At 44.3% G+C, this 19982-nt stretch overlaps 1 protein-coding gene across 2 annotated transcripts in view; it reads left to right on the top strand.

Moving 5' to 3' along the window:
* RAP1A (RAP1A, member of RAS oncogene family) overlaps positions 1 to 19982 on the top strand; it is a 221457-nt gene that overhangs the window by 76224 nt on the left and 125251 nt on the right. For both annotated transcript variants that reach the window (XM_068269744.1, XM_068269743.1), the window contains one exon: positions 5721 to 5810. In XM_068269744.1, coding sequence (XP_068125845.1) covers positions 5754 to 5810 — 57 coding nt within the window. In that variant the 5' untranslated portion in view covers positions 5721 to 5753. The remainder of the gene's footprint in view (positions 1 to 5720; positions 5811 to 19982) is intronic.

The raw sequence follows: 19982 nt of genomic DNA, 5'->3' as shown, positions 1-19982 counted from the left end.
CTCCATGATCTTCCCACTTCAAGGCACTACCCATCGGATCACTACAGTCGAAGAGGGTAAGCGCTTACTAGGAGCCGCCAACATAACAGTAAACACTACGCAGGCTCCGGAGACGCCTAGGCCGCAGAGACCAGAACGAGAGTGGCAGACGGCGGGAAGAAGATCCGGATCGCAAGCAGGGACACCGTCCTCATCTCCGAGATGACTTCAGATTTGAATATAGATCTGTTCCGGACCAAAGTAACTTCAACACCAGTCCTTATCATATAAAGCAACGCTTTGTGAGTACACTAATTTCTTTTTACAGCAAAAGTCGTCGCTAGATGTAGCGAGCGACTATGGCCTCACTGCTAGCCCAGGGACGGTCCCATCTTGCTTTCAGGACACAATATCTTTAAGCATGGGTAAGAACATTATACATCTTATCCCTTCTTGATTACTTTACTTTTTGATATTTTTGATATTTTTGAAACCGTTGAGACTTTATTTTTATAAATGTGTGATGCTATGAAGGTTCGCCTTAACGCTAACGGTAGACTGTTTTCTGCAACTACCCTCTACTTTTTGTGACTCTCTCTTATAACAAAAGGAGAAATAATCTGGCGTCAAGTTGAAGGGAGGCGTTTTTACACCTGTATGTTTTAATGGGATCCATAAGCACAGTTAGGACGGCTAATTCTTATAATTATTATAAATGTGTGTACAGAACTTAGCATAAGCAACTATGACAGGTTATGCCTAACGATAATGTTATATTAGCACCTTACTACTGCTTATGTTTTTGAATGCTACTTCCTCCAGTACAAAGTAAGTAAGAAGGGGGCTATTCCCCCTAAAGCAGACAGTAAATGTATATGTGAAGTTCGCAGTACAATATCTGAGAATGTCATTTTTCCCTACTTTCAAAAAAAAAAAAAAAAAAAGGGAGAGATACTAACTTTACCCCTAATGGTAACTTGACCACTTCAATAGTCAATTATGAAGCTAAGACCACCCCACACATACGAGATCCACCCCAATCAGGCTTCCCATCAGCTAAATTCACCATAAGTGAGGTCAACAACTGTCTGCTACCTTATATATCCTCCATTCACTCAGGGTTCCTATGTTGATTCCCCCCACATGAAGCAGACAACTGGGGTGATCATTAAGACCCTCATGTCTGCCCAAATGTTAAAGGGCGACCCGCCCAACCGTTTAAGTATATTTTCTACCTGTTGCAATGTTAACGTTAATATGGTTTGTTTTTCTTGTTGCGGTGGTTATCTGTGCTATCAACAGGGCTATGACTACATAGCAATCAATATGCTATATCCTGTAAATCCTATATACTCCCAATGGAAACTTTAAAACTTGTATCCCTCAATGTGAGGGGATTCAATTGCCCACAGAAAAGAAGGAAGGCACTAGTGGAGATACTGAGACATAAGCCTGATGTAATATGCCTGCAGGAGACACACCACACACAAACCTCCTGTCCACGCTTCTACCATAAAAGCTTTAAGATAGTACATCATGCCCATGCTGATAAAAAACATAGGGGAGTTATGATTCTAATCAGAAATACGTTACCCCTTGATGTCATCACAGTAGAAATAGATCCTAAAGGCTGCTACATCATTTTGAAAGGTACAATCTATGGTAAAACATTGTATCTAATTAACACCTATGCACCCCCGGAAATTGCATTACAAATTTTCACTGAAATACAAGAAGGAATTGAAGTAGGACCCAATACCATTTTTATATGGTGCGGTGACTTTAATCTGACTTTGCATGAGGGGCTTGATAAGTCCAAACCAACCCCGGATAAGCTAACTAAGACCCAAAGAGCGCAATTTAATGCCATGATAGAAGATAACTTTTTGGTAGATGTATGGCGAGAGCTGTATGGCTCCAAGCGGGGCTACACACACTTCTCGAGTGCACATAACACTTATGCCAAGATAGACCACATTTTGGTTACTTCTTCAGTGGTCCCCTCTTTACAATACCTACGGCATGTCCCAGTTACGTTTACAGACCATGATCTCCTGCTGGTCAGTCTTGAACTACATGTTCCAACATTCCCACGTACACATTGGCGACTAAATGAATCTATGATTATTAATAAAAAAACCAGATCACAAATATCTGCGTTTCTAAAGGAATATTTCGACTTAAATGACACAGAGGCTGTAACACCAACCACGCTGTGGCTGGCGCACAAAGCGGCAGTAAGGGGCTATTTAATTAAAACTGCTTCGCAAATAAAAAAACGCTCTCTGGAGATATATGATAACCTGCAGTTTAAACTAATGAGGCTTCAACGCATACACCAACATGAACCATCACTTTACATCCTCAAACAAATAAAAGATACCAAGGCGCAAATTGATGTGCTTCTAGCCAAGAAAACAGAAAGAGCACTTAGACTTACTAAAGCAAGCTATTATCGATATGTAAACAAACCAGACTCCTGGTTAGCTGCCAAGCTGCGAGACCAAAAGAAGTTTAATACTATAAATAAAATTCGCACAACAACAGGCCAAATAACAAGTAACCCCAACAAAATCTATCAAGCCTTTCATGCATACTACTCGAGTCTCTACTCAGCACAACCTTCAGACCCAAACATTAACATCAAGGACTTCATTAAAACCTTAGACCTACCTAAACTATCCCCCAATGCAGTAAAAGATATAAACCGACCTTTCACAGAAGAGGAGGTTGAAGATACAATTAAAAAGACCAAACTTCATAAGTCACCTGGCCCCGATGGTCTAAGTGCTATTTATTACAAGAAATTTGCTGAAATCTTGACTCCCTACTTGACCAAAACATATAACAACATAAGAACAAAACCACTTGATTACGCGGAATTCCTAGATGCCCATATAACTACATGTCCCAAACCAGACCGTGATAAGCTAAGCACCAAAAACTACAGACCCATAGCTCTGTTAAATCAAGATTACAAAATTCTAACAAGTATATTGGCGACACGTATTAATAAGATCCTCCCCTACTTGATACATAGGGATCAAGTGGGATTTGTCCCATTTAGGCAGGCCACAGACAACATACGCAAAGCAATTAATATACTCCAGCACGCAAAAGTAACGGGAACGCAGGTGGTGTCGTTGGCCTTGGATATTGAAAAGGCCTTCGACACCATCTCCTGGAACTATATGTTCGAAGTACTGGAACATGTTGGGCTGAGGGGGGCATTCGTCCATATAATGCGACAGCTGTACTCGACGCCCAAAGCCTACCTTAAACTACCAGGGTCCACAAATGCCCCAATCCCTATACGTAGAGGTACCCGTCAAGGCTGTCCGCTTTCGCCTGCGATATTCGCATTAATTATGGAGCCTTTAGCAACCTCTGTACGCCTCAATCCAGATATACAGGGTTATCATATCGGTGGGCATGAATATAAGCTGAGCTTATTTGCGGATGATGTCCTGCTAACACTAACCAACCCTGTCATAACTATCCCTAATCTGTTAAAGTCCCTTAAATATTTTGGAAACATTTCAGGACTTAAATTAAATCTAACAAAATCAGAGGCTATGTTTAGTAACTTCCCAAAAGGCATGGGCCAGTACATCAGTAACCTTTTTCAGTTCAAATATCAACCACACTACCTTAAGTATCTGGGAGTTAGGATAGCAGTGGACCCAGCACAACTTTACTCATGGAACTATACCCCCCTCTATAAAGCTCTCTTGACCCTAATCCACAGTTGGATGAACTATAATATATCATGGGCAGGCAGAATAACTGCTATTAAAATGAGCCTCCTCCCGAAAATATTATATTACTTTCGTACCCTCCCAGTTTTGATAACAAAAAAAGCGTTAGAGCCCTTGCAAAAAAGTATCTTTCACTTCATATGGGCACAAAAGAAACCCAGGATCACAAGGACCACCATGATGCTACATAAAAAGGAGGGGGGCCTCTCAGTCCCAAATCTTTATAAGTATTACCAAGCAGCTCAATTAGCCTTTATACCAACAATATACGCTGGAGTACATTCTCCCCTATGGGTAAAACTGGAAAATGACTGCATGGCCCCTTTAAGTTGGAAAGGCATACTCTGGGCAAATAGGTGGGATAGTTCCACGATTAAGAAAAGGTCACCTTTCACACACCTTACAATTTTAATATGGAAAAGAGTGAGATTCAAGTACCATCTACAATCGAACCCCTCCCAGCTAACTGAAATTCTACACAATCCTGAATTTCCAGAAGGACAAACTGTATCAAATTTTAATTGGTGGCTACAGCATAATCTAACTACCCTGGGGCGACTGTTGCACAGAAGCAGAATTGTTAATCAACAGAATATGGTAACTAACCTAACAATACCAAATAGCGAACTTTATAGGCTACATCAGCTACATCATTATATAAAGTCATTAGCAAAAATAGGCCAAGAAGTACTAAAAGTACCGTTTGAAAGCATCTGTGTGACAGACCCCCTGAACAAAGGTATGCTATCCTATATCTACACCACCTTAAATGCTAAAACCCAGGAGCTTAAATCCATATGTCAGTTGGCGTGGGAGGGTGACCTCCAAAAAGAACTAGATGATGAAAATTGGTCACAATGTCTCGATACACTCTCAAAAGGGAGTCTCTATGTTACAGACATGGAGGTTTCCTTGCGTCTGCTCCATAGGACCTATATGGTACCAGCTAGATTGCATAGTATGTTTACAGATGTTTCGGAGCTCTGTTTCAGGGGATGCCAGGAAATAGGTACTATTTTTCATACATGGTGGTCCTGCCCGATAGCCACGTCTTTGTGGGAAAAATTAAATCGCAAAATTAAAAATATCTTAGTGATACATTTAGATTTGGATCCAGCAGTATGCCTCCTAGGATGGCAGCCAGAGCATGTTACCAATGCTCAACATAAACTAATACAATTTTTAATGAACTCAGCTAAAACCTATATAGCTTCACAATGGAAGCAGACTAATCTGATATACTCTAGAGTGCTTTCAAAAATGCACACCACTATGCTTAATGAGAAAATAAAGGCAAACCTGTTGGATAGGACCGACCACTTTGAGAAAATCTGGCTCCCCTGGATACAGAACGCCTCTACACCAGGAATCAGAAGTTTATTAGAATCCTTCTGAATGCAAGAGCGAGTTACAAATATAATAACATAAAAATAAAAAAGAGAGATTGTAAACTTAACCCTCCCCATCCACAAGGGAGTGAAGTCAATGCCTCCATACATAGACATCTCAAGCCCTAGTAAGCTGAAACTTCACGCACAGATGGCCACCGACCGTTACTTGTTGTTAGTTTAGTTTAGTCTTCTTTTGTTTTTTATATATAGTTCAATTGTATAGCTAGCTCGGCTCTCTAGTAGCATAAAATGTAAGCAACTAACTGAAAGTGTCTTTTCCCTCCTACAAGAAGCACCTATGAGAATATAAGGAGCTGAACTACATATACTGATGCTAAAAAATTTATATAGGTAGCATGATCCTTCTATATAGATAATGCTGCCTAAAAGCACTACACCGGCACAAAATGTTATGTTTTACGATCTATACTATTATATTGTATTAAGTTAAAAAGCTACTTTGTCTGTATTTTTCAAAAGCTGTGAAAGCATATTTGTAATCTATACTGCTACCAAATAAAAAAGATTTGAAACTAAAATGCTAAATCGGCTCAAATGTAATCAACTCTCTTTTTTTCCCCTTCCCAAACAGTTTTCTATAGTTTTTGGTAAAAGGGAAGCCATCATGCGCGAGTACAAGCTCGTGGTCCTTGGTTCAGGAGGTGTTGGGAAGTCTGCACTGGTAAGCAAAAAAATTAAGAAACAGTCTTCGTTCATAGATGCACAATTTTAACTCGCACCACTCCATGAAAGTGTAAATGTACACAGGTACTGTTACCTACCAGTGTGCTGCAGAAGTCAGAAAAACTTCTTGCCTCCCCGTTAGTTTTTTTTCTAAGTCAAACACTAAGCTACCTTGCGCCTCCAGTATCCTCCTCTGTGCCTCTCTCCCTGTGAATTCAGTGGGCTTTGGAGTCGATACAAAAATTACCCAACTCTAACTCCTCAGTTTGATACCTCCGTCTTCTCAAATTTACATATAACAATGTTGTTGATTGAAAGTATTTAAAGTGTACCCGACAGTAAGACGGTACACACTGCATCATTTATACTTGCCTTGAGCTTCCTCCAACCCCATGAGGTGTGCGAGCTCCCTCTTCATCCTCCCCGGCCACTCCATTCTCCCATGGTAGCCACTGGTATTTCTGTAAGTCTGGGCCAGTCGCTCTCTACTGCGCATGCCCGGCCACATGTGCAGAGCACTCGTGGCCATGGGAACATTCCTGGGGGAGTGCAACTGGGCCACGCATTCGCAGAAGAGGACTACTGGACTTGGATGGAAGAAATACTGGCGGCTACTATGGAAGAACAGAGTGGACGGCAAAGGAGCCCACAGACCTCATGGGGCTGGAGTAAGCCCCATGTAAGTATAAATAATGTAGTGTGAATCATCTCACGGTTTACTTTAACATAAGAGACATTTTAAGCACCGTCAAAGCTTAAAAATGTAAAGCTACATTAAGATGGAATCTACTTGTGGGAACAAAGAAAAGTTCCTGGCTTGAAAGCGGACACTCTACCCTGTTGGCCATCCTGACCTATCATTGCCAACATGAATGCCCTAGTTCGTCTGTATAAGAAGATTCACTGGTGCACCATATCATATGTAGCCCTACCATCTTGAAGAAAAAGGCCTCTGCCTTTTCGATATCTGATAAAGAAAAGGCCAGGGCCATTTTTCTGCAAGGGGGCAGAGCTATGCCTCTGAACCCAACTGATACGGGGTTCCACTGAATCTTATTAGAAAAGCCCTCAATTCACTAAGCAGTTTAGACTAGTCTACTGATTGTTTTTAGTCTACTGATGATTTTATGTAAATCAGTTGCATCAAAAGGGAATTCACTAATAATTACCAAATGTTTTAGACCTTTTTAGACCTGGTTTAAAACATTCTTTAATCAGGTCGGTAAAGCAAGGGAAATGATCAAAAGATGCAATTCACAAACTAGTAGCTATGACTGACATCCTTCTCCTCTGATGAGCTCTCCTCTGGATACAATTAAACTCCTGCATAATTAATTCAAAAGGTTCCAGCCTCACGTCTAAAATACCTCTCAAAATTACTTTACCGACAGAAATCAGCTGGTCTAATCTGTCAGAAAAAGTGGACGTGGTTACTCCTTGTTTGCCTTTGTGAATTGCATCTTTTGATCATTTCCCCTGCTTTACCGACCTAATTACTAAATGTTTTAGACCAGATCTAAAAACAGGTCTAAAACATTACACAAAACCATCAGTAGACTAAAAACCATCAGTAGACTAGTCTAAACTGCTTAGTTAATTGAGGCCAATGTGTTGGGGCATTCTAAAGGCTCATACACACATCAGACTATAGTCTTTGGAAACTGAAAGATCACAGACCAATCTTACCACCCTTCATGTAGTATGAGAGCCATACTCTACACAGTCTTTTCTATGGAGCTGAACTCCACATCAGAAAAAAATCTTTGCAAGATGCTGCACACACAGATGCTGTACAGACACAAAAGATCAGTATCTGCAAAAGATCTGTTCCTGCCAAAAATCCATTCCTGCAAATTGCAATGATAGTCTATGAGATCTGCAGATCATCATACACACATGATTTAACTGACATTCATCCGCAGATCTGAAAATCCATCCTGGTGGATCTGATCTGCAGATGAATGTCAGTTAAATCATGTGTGTATGAGGATTTGCAGATCCCATAGACTATCATTGCACTTTGCAGGAACGGATTTTTGGCAGGAACAGGTCTTTTGCAGATACTGATCTTTTGTGTCTGTACAGCATCTGTGTGCAGCATCTTGCAAAGAGTTTTTTCTGATGGGGAGTTCAGCTCCATAGAAAAGACTGTGTAGAGTATGGCTCTCATACTACATGGAAGGGGGTAAAATTGGTCTGTGATCTTTCAGTTTCCAAAGACTATAGTCTGATGTGTGTATGAGCCTTATCTTTTAAGCAATTAGCATACCTCTTTTTTATGCACACCAGAGAGATGTTTTAACTAAACTTAGGATATAGCTATAAAGTAGCTGTTAAATAGAAATTAAAACTACTCCTTGGTAAGAATTTGTGTAGGGGGTACAAACAAGACAAATAACATTTATATCATGCTTTTCATCTGGCAGACTCAAAGCCCCAGAGCTGCAGCCACTAGGATATGCTCTATAGGAATTAACAGTGTTAGAGGATCTTTCCCAAGGTCTACTACTGAATAGGTGCTGGCTTACTGAACAGGAAGAGCCGAGATTCAAACCCCAGGACTCCTGTGTCAGAGATGTAGCCCTCAACTACAGTGATGTGAAAACCTATTAGCCCCCTTCCTGATTTCTTATTCTTTTGCATGTTTGTCACACTTAAATGTTTCTGCTCATCAAAAACCGTTAACTATTAGTCAAAGATAACATAATTGAACACAAAATGCAGTTTTAAATGATGGTTTTTATTATTTAGTGAGAAAAAAACCTCAAAACATACATGGCCCTGTGTGAAAAAGAAATTGCCCCTGAACCGAATAACTGGTTGGGCCACCCTTAGCAGCAATAACTGCAATCAAGCGTTTGTGATAACTTGCAACGAGTCTTTTACAGCACTCTGGAGGAGTTTTGGCCCACTCATCTTTGCAGAATTGTTGTAATTCAGCTTTATTTGAGGGTTTTCTAGCATGAACCGCCTTTTTAAGGTCATGCCACAACATCTCAATAGGATTCAGGTCAGGACTTTGACTAGGCCACTCCAAAGTCTTCATTTTGTTTTTCTTCAGCCATTCAGAGGTGAATATGCTGTTTTTTTTGGGTCATTGTCCTGCTGCAGCACCCAACATCGCTTCAGTTTGTTGACGAACAGATGGCCAGACATTCTCCTTCAGGATTGTTTGGTAGACAGTAGAATTCATGGTTCCATCTTTCGCAGCAAGCCTTCCAGGTCCTGAAGCAGCAAAACAACCCCAGACCATCACACTACCACCACCATATTTTACTGTTGGTATGATGTTCTTTTGCTGAAATGCTGTGTTACTTCTACACCAGATGTAACGGGACACGCACCTTCCAAAAAGTTCAACTTTTGTCTCGTCGGTCCACAAGGTATTTTCCCAAAAGTCTTGGAAATCATTGAGATGTTTTTTAGCAAAATTGAGACGAGCCCTAATGTTCTTTTTGCTTAAAAGTGGTTTGCGCCTTGGATATCTGCCATGCAGGCCGTTTTGCCCAGTCTCTTTCTTATGGTGGAGTCGTGAACACTGACCTTAATTGAGGCAAGTGAGGCCTGCAGTTCTTTAGATGTTGTCCTGGGGTCTTTTGTGGCCTCTCGGATGAGTTTTCTCTGCGCTCTTGGGGTTATTTTGGTCGGCCGGCCTCTCTTGGGAAGGTTCATCGCTGTTCCATGTTTTTGTCCCAAAGCTTTAAAAATGGCTTATAACCTTTACCAGACTGATAGATCTCAATTACTTTTGTTCTCATTTGTTCCTGAATTTCTTTGGATCTTGGCATGATGTCTAGCTTTTGAGGTGCTTTTGGTCTACTTCTGTGTCAGATAGCTCCTATTTAAGTGATTGCTTGATTGAAACAGGTGTGGCAGTAATCAGGCCTGGGGGTGACTACAGAAATTGAACTCAGGTGTGATAAACCACAGTTAAGTTATTTTTTAACAAGGGGGCAATCACTTTTTCACACAGAGCCATGTAGATTTAGAGGTTTTTTTTTTCTCACTAAATAATAAAAACCATCATTTAAAACTGCATTTTGTGTTCAATTATGTTATCTTTGACTAATAGCTAACGTTTTTTGATGAGCCGAAACATTTAAGTGTGACAAACATGCAAAAGAATAAGAAATCAGGAGGGGGGGGGCAAATAGTTTTTCACATCACTGTATTACACCAGTGGTTCTCAACCTTTTTTAGCACATGGACCTCTTTGTGGTTCATCCCCAAGCAAATGTACCCCCAACCGAAGAAAGCGCCACGTGAAAGTGGGTGTGGCCATGACGTGGGTGGAGCCAAATACTAGCGAAATACAGGTAGTCCCCGGTTAACAAATGAGATGGGGACTGTGTGCAATCTTAACCCGTTCTCTTCTTTCACCTTCTGTGTCACCTCATGTCCCCTGTCTCGTCTGTTCCCACTTTGCCTCTTTTTTTCCCCTCTGTTTCCCTTATGCCTCTTTTGTACCCCTCTTTACCTCTGTGCCTCTTTTTTTTTTTTTTTTTTTTTTTTTGTCCCTCTGTCCACTTTTGCGTCACCTCTTGTCCCCTTGTCCTAGCCAGGTATAGGTGCCCCACATATAGTTATAGTATAGGTTGCCATGTACAGGTGTTGTCCCAGTATATGTAGTGAGCTATAGGTGCCCCAGTATAGGTAGCCAGGTACAGGTGCTAGCCCAGTATAGGTTAACCTGGTGTCTCAGTATAGGTAGCGAGCTATATGTGCTCCAGTATAGGTAGCCAGGTACAGGTGGTGCCCCAGTATAGATAGGCAGGTATAGGTGGTTCCCTCAGTAAAGACTTACTTAGCCCCATTCCAGCGTGGACTCCTCTCGCTGTGCTCTCCTCTTCTCCCCAGTTCTCCTCTTCTCACTGCCTTGCCGCATCCTAACGCCATGGTTACTTCCGGCGGACCCTCTGACGTCATGAGAGGCACCGCTGGGTAAACATGGGGAAAGGACGCAAAGCGGCGAGAGAAGGAGAGTGCAGCGAGTGAAGGAAAGCGCGGCGAGAGGAGTCCATGCTGGAATTGGGCTATGCAAGTTACGGGGCCACTTGCTGCGGAAACTGCCTGCCACATGCCTCTCCTGTGTGGCAAGATCTGCCATGGGGGACCCCCTGACAGGTGCTGATGTACCCCCAGGAGTCTGTGGACCCCAGGTTAAGAACCACTGCATTACACTATCCAGCCACAAACTGGAACAAAGCACATTGATTGAACCTTAGGCAATTTAACTGTGGGTACATTTAGCAGTGATGTGCAGGTACTCTGCAGGAGAATGGGGGCATTCTTCTGCTACACATTCGTCAAGCACGATATGAACCAGGTTTATGGGTCATGGGCCCTCTGTTCAGTGTGCACACTGTACAATATTTTCGGTGAAGTTATGACAGCTCTGCATAACTACACTACTACTGTATAACTCAATTTGTAGTCACCAACCTCAAATTTAAACACATAACAAATTATTTCATGAGCGAAGGGAATTTGAAGATCATGTAGTACTGGTACAGGAACTGACATTTTTTACCTTTGTCAACACTGAAATACAAATTACAGGTCTTATAAAATTATAACCTTTTTTTTTTTTTTATAAAATACATATTAACCACTTCCCGACCGCCCACTGCACAGGGGCGGCCGGAGAGTGGATCCCGCAAGGACCGCCGCATGTACAAATGGTGGCGGTCCTTGTATTGGCATGGGCGGAGCAATCGCGTCATCCGTGACGCGATACTCCGCCGGGGATCGATAGCCGGACATTTAGCCTCCAGCTCGCCGGCCAATTAGCAGCGCCGGCGAGCGGAGGAATATAGATTTCTGCCTATCAATGCGTATAAGGCACTTTTTTAGGTAAGCAAAGTGCCTTATACATGCTTCCTCCTCGCCTCGTGGTCTCATTGTTCCAGAGACCACCAGCGAGGAGGAAGCCATAGTAAGTATTCACTACACATTGATTTTTTTTTTTGCACCTAGCCCCCCTGATCTCCTACCCCAGCCTTCAGACCCCCCTGATCACCCCAGCAGACCCCTGCCAGCACCCTTGCACCCCTCTAAAACCCCCACCCCCCCACCTGCCACTAACTATCGACGCTATCCCCTACATTAGGTCCCTAACTGCCTCCTAATCACCCCTGATTCCCCCCCCCCCCCCCCCCACCACCTTTAGATCACCCCCAGACCCCATCCCAGACTACCCCCATTGTATACTGTATACATCTGTATACAGCTACCTTACCCCCTGATCCCCCTCTGATCACCTGTCTACCACCTGTCCATCACCCCTCAGCACCCCCACTCATCAGAGCAGGCCCTAACTGCCCCGCGGGGGCAACCGATCACCTGCCCAGACCCTCGATTGCCCTCAGACCCCCCTCCTGATTACATCCCCTGCGCATTGTTTACATCTGTCCTCCCCAGCAATCACTAACTGATCTTCGATCAGTAACCCCCTGTGTCTGCCTCTCATCAGATCAGGACTCAGTCTGCCCCATGTGGGCTCCTGATCAACCCCCCACCCCCTCAAATCGCCCTCAGACCCCCCCCCCCCTAATCACCGTCCGTTGGATTCGATTGTGCTGCAATTGTATTTGATTGTCCCGTGATCGGCTTTGATTGTCCCGTGATTGTTTGATTGCCTCTGAGACCCCACTTCCCACCACCCCCAATTTCAGGAACAGATCGTTCTGGACCTCCTGTATCCAGGAGGTGCCAGCCTCCCCCCCCCCCCCCCCCCCCCCCCCAGATGCAACTAGCTGACTGCATGGAAGGCATTACACCTATCAGCTTCCGAGTGCCCCAGGTCAACGCATCAGAAGAAATCGTTGTCGTGTCTGCAGCAGTGCTAGAAGGACTGACACCAGTTTTTATTGTCCCAAATGTCCTGACCAGCCTGGCCTATGCCTAGGGGAGTGCTTTAAGAGGTGCCACGAGCAGGTACACTATTAGAACCTAGGGAACTCCAGACACAGGAGTAGGCACACACTCAGTGGTCTTTCGCACATTGTCCCAGGGAGAGGAGAGGTAAGCATAAAAGTCGGAAGAAGGATCGGTTTCCATGCTTGATATTGCTGATCTGTCCTGGGTTGGCGATATAAGACGGCATGTTTGAATTTCCCTTGAGTGTGGACATCCCCGGTTTATATGTGATTTACTTTGGGCCTATGATGATACTTTAATGCCACACAGAGTCATCTCTATTGACAGGCATATTGCTGTATACTACAGGCATAATGATGTATACTAAAGTTCTGAGGCCCAGTCACATAAGTTGGTGGCTCACCCAGAGTGCAGGGTGGCACGGGGTGTCTCTCTCCTGAGGTTATCACTGCCATTGATGTGGAGTAAGGTATGTTTGCCGTTCATTTTTCCTTTCAGCCCAGAGTACATTACCCGTATACCCAATATAAGGAGTATAGCAGAAACTCCTAATACTGGCCATACATGTAATGATTGCAGAGACCCTAAAATGCCAGGACAGACTCCACAAATGATCCCATTTTGGAAAGAGGACACCCTAAAGTATTGCGAGGTGCACGGTGAGTTCATAAAAGATTTTAGTTTTTGTCACAAGTTAGCAGAATTTTTTTTTTTTTTAACAAAGTGTCATTTTCCGTTAACTTGTGACAAAAAATAAAATTTTCAATGACCTCACCATTCCCCTCATGGAATACCTTGTTGTGTATTCTTTCCAAAATGGGGTCATTTGTGGGGTTTGTTAACTGTCCTGGCAAGTGGGCGGGGTGCTAAATTTTGAGCACCCCTGTAAAGCCTAAAGGTACTCATTGGACTCTGGGCCCCTTAGCGCAGTTAGGGTGCAAAAAAGTGCCACACATGTGGTATCGCCGTACTCGGGAGAAGTAGTACAATGTGTTTTGGGTTGTATTTTTACACATACCCATGCTGGGTGGGAGAAATACCTCTGTAAATGATAATCTTTAGATTTTTTTACACACAATTGTCCATTTACAGAGATATTTCTCCCACCCAGCATGGGTATGTGTAAAAATACACCCCAAAACGCATTCGCTCCAGCTGCGAGCCTTTTTTCCGTCTCCTGGTGCCTATCAGTGAAGCCGCTGCTAGGTCCTCTGTTCCTCCTGGCCTTCTGTTAATAAAAGATAAACAAACTTTAGTGCCAATTTCTCCCTCTCCAGCCACAATCTTCTTCTCCAGTGTCTAGGTGCCACTCACGGAGACCGCTGCCTCCACCACTATACACTGGGCCCTCCATTCCACCTGGCCTCCTACTTGCTGTTCAGTGCACATGCGTTGTGGTCATGCGTGACCCCCAGCGCTGTTTGTCCCCTTGCCCTAGTGCTCAGCATCTCCTACTGCATGTACCATGATTACACACAACATGAGGAGAGTGAGGTGCCAGTAGAGGGAGCAGGAGACTGACAGGATGGTCAGACGCAGCACTGGTCTTTGGCAGGGAGTTGAGAGCACAACTTCTGCTGAGCTATACTCTGCATTTACACACTGGGCTGAGGTAGTGCAGGGCGACCGATCATGGCACAAGGGGACATAAGAGGGAAGCACAAAGTGGGACAGAATGAGCCTAGGCACAGTAGGACATAGGGATGCAAAAGGTAGCAGAGTTAGCAAAAGGGGACAGAAGGAGGCTTGGGGACAGATGGAGGCACAGGGGGCCCTGTGTACGCTTTCCTGTCTTTCTAGGTCTTCTCATTCTTTGCTCCCACCACCAAAATGTCTCCTTCTGTCCCTTTGTGCCCCCTCCCATTCATATTTGCTCTGTCTCTCCCTCCTTGGGCCCTGTGCCACCTCTTGTACATCTGCAGGGTTATCGGGGACACAGGAAAAGGCGTGGCGGGCTGCATTTGGCTGGCCTTGCACATGTAGAAAATGAGAATGCAGGGCCTAAGGAATAACAGTCTGCTGTGGGAAACTGTGAAAATATTTTATAAAGTTCAATATATAGATTTGAATTCACCACTTTATAAAAGGTGAACATTTTAGTCAGGGAAGATTTTTCTTTAGTAACATTTTGTAGGTTATATGAAAGGATTATATGCAACAGCTTTATTTAGAGTTTATAAGAATATACTTGTAATTTTTTTTTTTTACTTAAAGCCCGGGGGGGGGGGGGGGGGGGGAATTATACATACCTGGGGGTTCCTCCAGGCTTATTGCTCCCTCATAGTCGTCCTCCATCTCCTGGATTGTCTGCAATGTGCCCCAGAAAGTGGTACGGTCTGGGGCGTACTGTGCCTGTGCACTCTCTTAGCCAGGAATGTTCTGCGCCTGCCGACTGGATGACTTTCTAGGGTGAATTGAAGAGGAGACCATCAAGCGAGTGATCATCCTGGTGGGGGGGCTGGAGGAAGTCCAGGTATGTATAATTTTTTTTTCCCATCTCCCCATTCCCCCCCCCCCCTCCATCTCGGGTACCCTTTTTAATATCACTAATGACCTATTTTCCAGCTTCCTGTTTAGCTAATCTCATTTCATTTATTAACTTTACACCACGTTTTTATTTCTTTTTTTTTTACCAAATCAATTTTTATTTTAACATGAAAAAGGAACAGATACAGTAAGGGAAATACTGAGCTCTCACAACCGGGAGTTATAACAGTCATATTATCTTCACGTTTGACATTCCAAACACATGTAGGAAAAGGAGATATAACATACATAGGTCATGGCAACAAGTGTTCCTACATTTCTTTGCATAGTGTTGATTACTGGAGATAGTATGCATTATAATCCGCCCTTAAGTGTCAAAGTATATGCATCTCAATGTGTGATGATAAACCACCAGTTACGTGTAGAATACCAGTATCTCCACAAGAAGGGAAGAAGACAGAGAAAAGATGAAAAAGGAGAGATAGAGTAAGAAGGAAAAAGAAAGGGAAGAAGAGAAGGAAAAAGAAAAAAACTGGCTCCAAACTCACCCACCGGCCACTGCACAGACAGTACCAGTGTTTATGATCCCGGTTAATGTCTTCGGAAAAGGAGTATAAGACTAATCGGGTTCTATATTCGATCCAGTTGTATTACTGTTATCACACCATGGTGCCCATATTTTTATAAAATCTTAATGGACAGTTAAGATTCTTGTATGTCATTTGATATAATGGAAAGGCTCTGTTATTGATATGTTTCCACATATTTATGGACGGTAAAGCATCTCCTTTCCATACTCGCAGTATCTCCTTCCGTGCATAGAAACACAGTATACGGATTAGGTATTGTGTAAATTTATTGTAGGACGATTCTTCAAACAGCCCCAATAGTGCGAGTTTTGGTTTACAATCAACATATGAATCTAGAATTTCATTTATAGTATCAAATATATTCGCCCAGAATGTCTTAATTTTATCACAGCTCCAAAACATGTGGTAGAACGTGCCGTCTCCAGCAGAGCACCTCTGGCATAGCACACTATTTGCATTGCAGATGTTGTGCATTCTTATTGGGGTAAGATATATTCTGTGCAAGAATTTGACTTGAATTAACCTATCTCGGGCTGAGATGGGAATTTTCACAAAATCTTCTAGAATATCTTCCCAATCAGTGTTATCTAAGCCCGGAATGTCTGTGTTCCATTTTTCCTGACAGCGAAGGATTTTTTCATTGTTTTTGGACAAAAGAACAGAATAGATCACTGATAAAGATTTTTCTAAGTGTTTGGTCAGGACAGTATTTTCAAGATCGTGCACAACCAGTTCCGGAGCGCCGCCAGGGAACTGTGCCGTGAAGGCATGCCGAATCTGTAAATAACGGAAGAACATCTTGTTCGAAAGTAAGTATGTTTGTTTCAGTATGTTAAAAGAGGATAGTGCACCATCCTGTAACGATCGGTGTAACACAGAGAGGGCCTGATTACCGGTGAACTGCAGAATCACCGAGAATACAGAATATACCGATTATTGGTGATCTGCAGTATCACCGATAATCAGATATATCTACTAACCTCTGGACACCTGAGATAACAAGTGAGTGTTAGATGCAACAGTATACTCTGAGTACTGCACAGAAGTATGTTCCTTCCACTGGCCTAGATTCTCCCGGGGGAGAAGCTAGGCTGAGAGTAGGAAGGACAGAGCGTGAGTGACACCAGAGAGAGGGTGTCACTAACAGATCTGGGAACTGCCTCTAACAGTAAGGCCAGTTCTCGAGGTCGGCAAGCCAGGTCGTTAACACACAGACAGATAAGGTACAGATTCAGAAGACAGATACGGAATCCAATAAACAGGCAGGGTTTGGCAACGGAGTATCAGAATAGCAAGGTACAGAATCAGGAGGCAAATACAGAGTCCAGGAACGAGCAGAGTTTGGCAACAGGATATCAGAAATAGCAAGGTACAGAATCAGAGTTCAGAGGAATAGTCAGGCAGGCAGAAGGTCATAACAAATAATACAGTTCAATATTCCTAATGCTAAGTTGTGAGTTCCTTGATCATCAACACCTTTGGAAACTATGCTAGAACACAAATACAGACAAGGTCTGAGTGCTACCACGTAGTGATTGCAACGGCAGACACCAGAGAAATGACCAGCATCCAGTATATATACTATAGCGCTCACCAGCGCCACCCCTAAGTGCTGGACCAATGGAAGGTGGTGAAAATGTCAGCTGACCCGCTTGGTCAGCTGACTCTTCTCTGGCTGTCATATAAGCTCTGCCTCTCAGCGCGCGCGCGTGTCCTTCTGAACCTGTGTGGACTAGCAGTCCCAGCCACACCAGACATGTCTTGCAATGTATCCGCGGATTCGGGCGCGGGAGCCGCCGCCCCGCTCTCCAAGCAAGCGGCGGCTTCCCCGCGTCCAACCACGTCAGTAGTATTGCTATGCGCGCAATCCGCTGCATCCAACGCGGACTCCACCGCTCTGCCCATGCGGCATGCGGCGGTTTCCTCGCGTTGTGCCGCCATGTTAGACGCGGAAACAGCCGCCTCACTCTGAGCACTTACGGCGGCTTTTCCGCGTTTCCTCACAGTACCCCCCCTGAGGAGTGGACTCCGGACAGCTCCTACCAGGCTTCTCAGGATGCAACGCGTGGAACTCCCTTCTTAATTTGTCAGCATGCATGCGACATTCAGGTACCCATGATCTCTCCTCAATACCATACCCTTTCCAATGAACCAGATATTGTACTGAGTTCTGAACTATGCGTGAGTCTAAAATCTTCTCTACTTCGTACTCAGGTTGGTCATCTATCATCACAGGAGGAGGAGTGGGACCCACATGGACTGCTGGCTTAAGCAGGGACACATGAAAGGATCTCACGCCACACATACTGGTAGGAAGATCAATGGCATAAGTATCATCGTTGATCCTTCTAGTTACTGGAAACGGACCCACATACCTGGGCCCCAACTTGGCTGAGGGCTGTTTCAAGGTCAAGTGACGTGTGGACACCCAGACTGTCTCCTGGTTGAAACCTCCACTCTAAGGAACGTTTTTTGTCAGCTTGACCTTTTTGATTTTGAAACGCCTTCTCCAAATTATTTTACACGATCCACCACATGTCTTTAAATGACCTTTGCCAGGCCTCCAGAGCTGGAAACGGAGTGGAGGCGACTGGCAATGGGGAGAATTTAGGCAACTTCCCGGTCACTATCTGAAATGGACAAAATCCCGAGGAAAAACTTTTCAAATTATTGTGCGCAAATTCTGCGAAGGGCAAAAACTTGACCCAATCATTTTGCGCTTCTGCAACGTAACACCTCAAAAACTGTTCCAATGATTGATTGACTCTTTCAGTCTGACCATTGGTCTGTGGGTGGTAGCCCAACGAAAATGACAGTTCCATGCCCATTTGGTGACAAAATGCCCTCCAAAATCTCGAAACAAATTGGACTCCCCGATCTGACACTGTTTTCCGGAATGCCATGCAATCGGAAAACGTGGCTGATGAACAAATCGGCCAACTCCTGGGCCGAGTGGAGTCATTTTAAGGGCACAAAATGGGCCATTTTACTAAAGCGGTCGACTACCACCCAAATGACCGACATGCCCTCAGACCTGGGAAGCTCACCCACAAAATCCATTGCCAAGTGGGTCCACGGCTCACTCAGGGTGGGCAAGGGCTGCAACGTTCCCACAGGTGCCAGCCGGGAGGGCTTACTCTTCGCACACACCGCACACTCTCTAACATACTCCTTGCAATCTGTTGCCAGAGAAGGCCACCAAGCGCACCTGGCAACAAGATCCTGTGTTCTGGAGGCCCCAGGGTGTCCCGCATTTTTGTGTGAGTGGAACATCTGTAAAATCTGAAGACGGAATGGCAGTGGTATAAACATAACCCCTTTGGGCTTCCCCTCCGGGACGTCCTGCTGAAAGGGACCTAAAGTCTCTGTCCAATCTTCCCAAGTCTCAGTTGTTGCTAGTACCAGTTTCTGTGGGACAATGGTCTTTGGGGCGGAGGGCTGTGCGGTCTCCGGCTCAAAGCATCTGGACAGGGCATCTGCCTTAAAGAGTAACTGTTAGCCCCCAAATTGAAATTTAAAACACTATTGCAATGTTTTATTTATTATATAAGTGAGCCAAAAAGCCAATGTACAAGTTAAAAATCAATCTAATTTTGTTACTATCTAACCTTTTCCCCCAGCTCCGGACGCAAGCCGCATATCAGATACTGTAGCATGCAGAGCATGCCTATGTCTGGCCGACCCCCCTCTCCCCCCCAGGACCAGGTGCCAATATATTCTCCCCACCGCAGCTGACCGCTCTGACACGGAGAGAGAGCGGCAGCACTTCCAGAGCAGCACCGCAGAGCAGCCGCCGCCGAGTCACATGTGAGAGAATCACATGTGAGAGAGATGCACGGCGCTGGCTGCTCTGCGGTGCTGCTCTGGAAGTGCTGCCGCTCTCTCCGTGTCAGAGCAGTCAGCTGCGGTGGGGAGAATATATTGGCACCTGGTCCTGGGGGGGAGAGGGGGGTCGGCCAGACATAGGCATGCTCTGCATGCTACAGTATCTGATATGCGGCTTGCGTCCGGAGCTGGGGGAAAAGGTTAGATAGTAACAAAATTAGACTAAATACAACAATTTGGGGCGCACCATCCATAACATTAGTACAGTCCTGTCTATAATTTATGAGGAACCCTGACATGTGCAGACTGGCCAATGAATTACAATACTACACAAAAAGACACCAGCTATGGCCTCAATGAACCGCACCACATCAGACATGAATCATATA

Source organism: Hyperolius riggenbachi, chromosome 2, assembly GCF_040937935.1.
Source record: "Hyperolius riggenbachi isolate aHypRig1 chromosome 2, aHypRig1.pri, whole genome shotgun sequence".
In the NCBI taxonomy this organism is placed as follows: Eukaryota; Metazoa; Chordata; class Amphibia; order Anura; family Hyperoliidae; genus Hyperolius; species Hyperolius riggenbachi.
The sequence above is the reverse complement of the archived record's forward strand: the minus strand, read 5'-3'. Positions and strand labels throughout refer to the sequence as shown.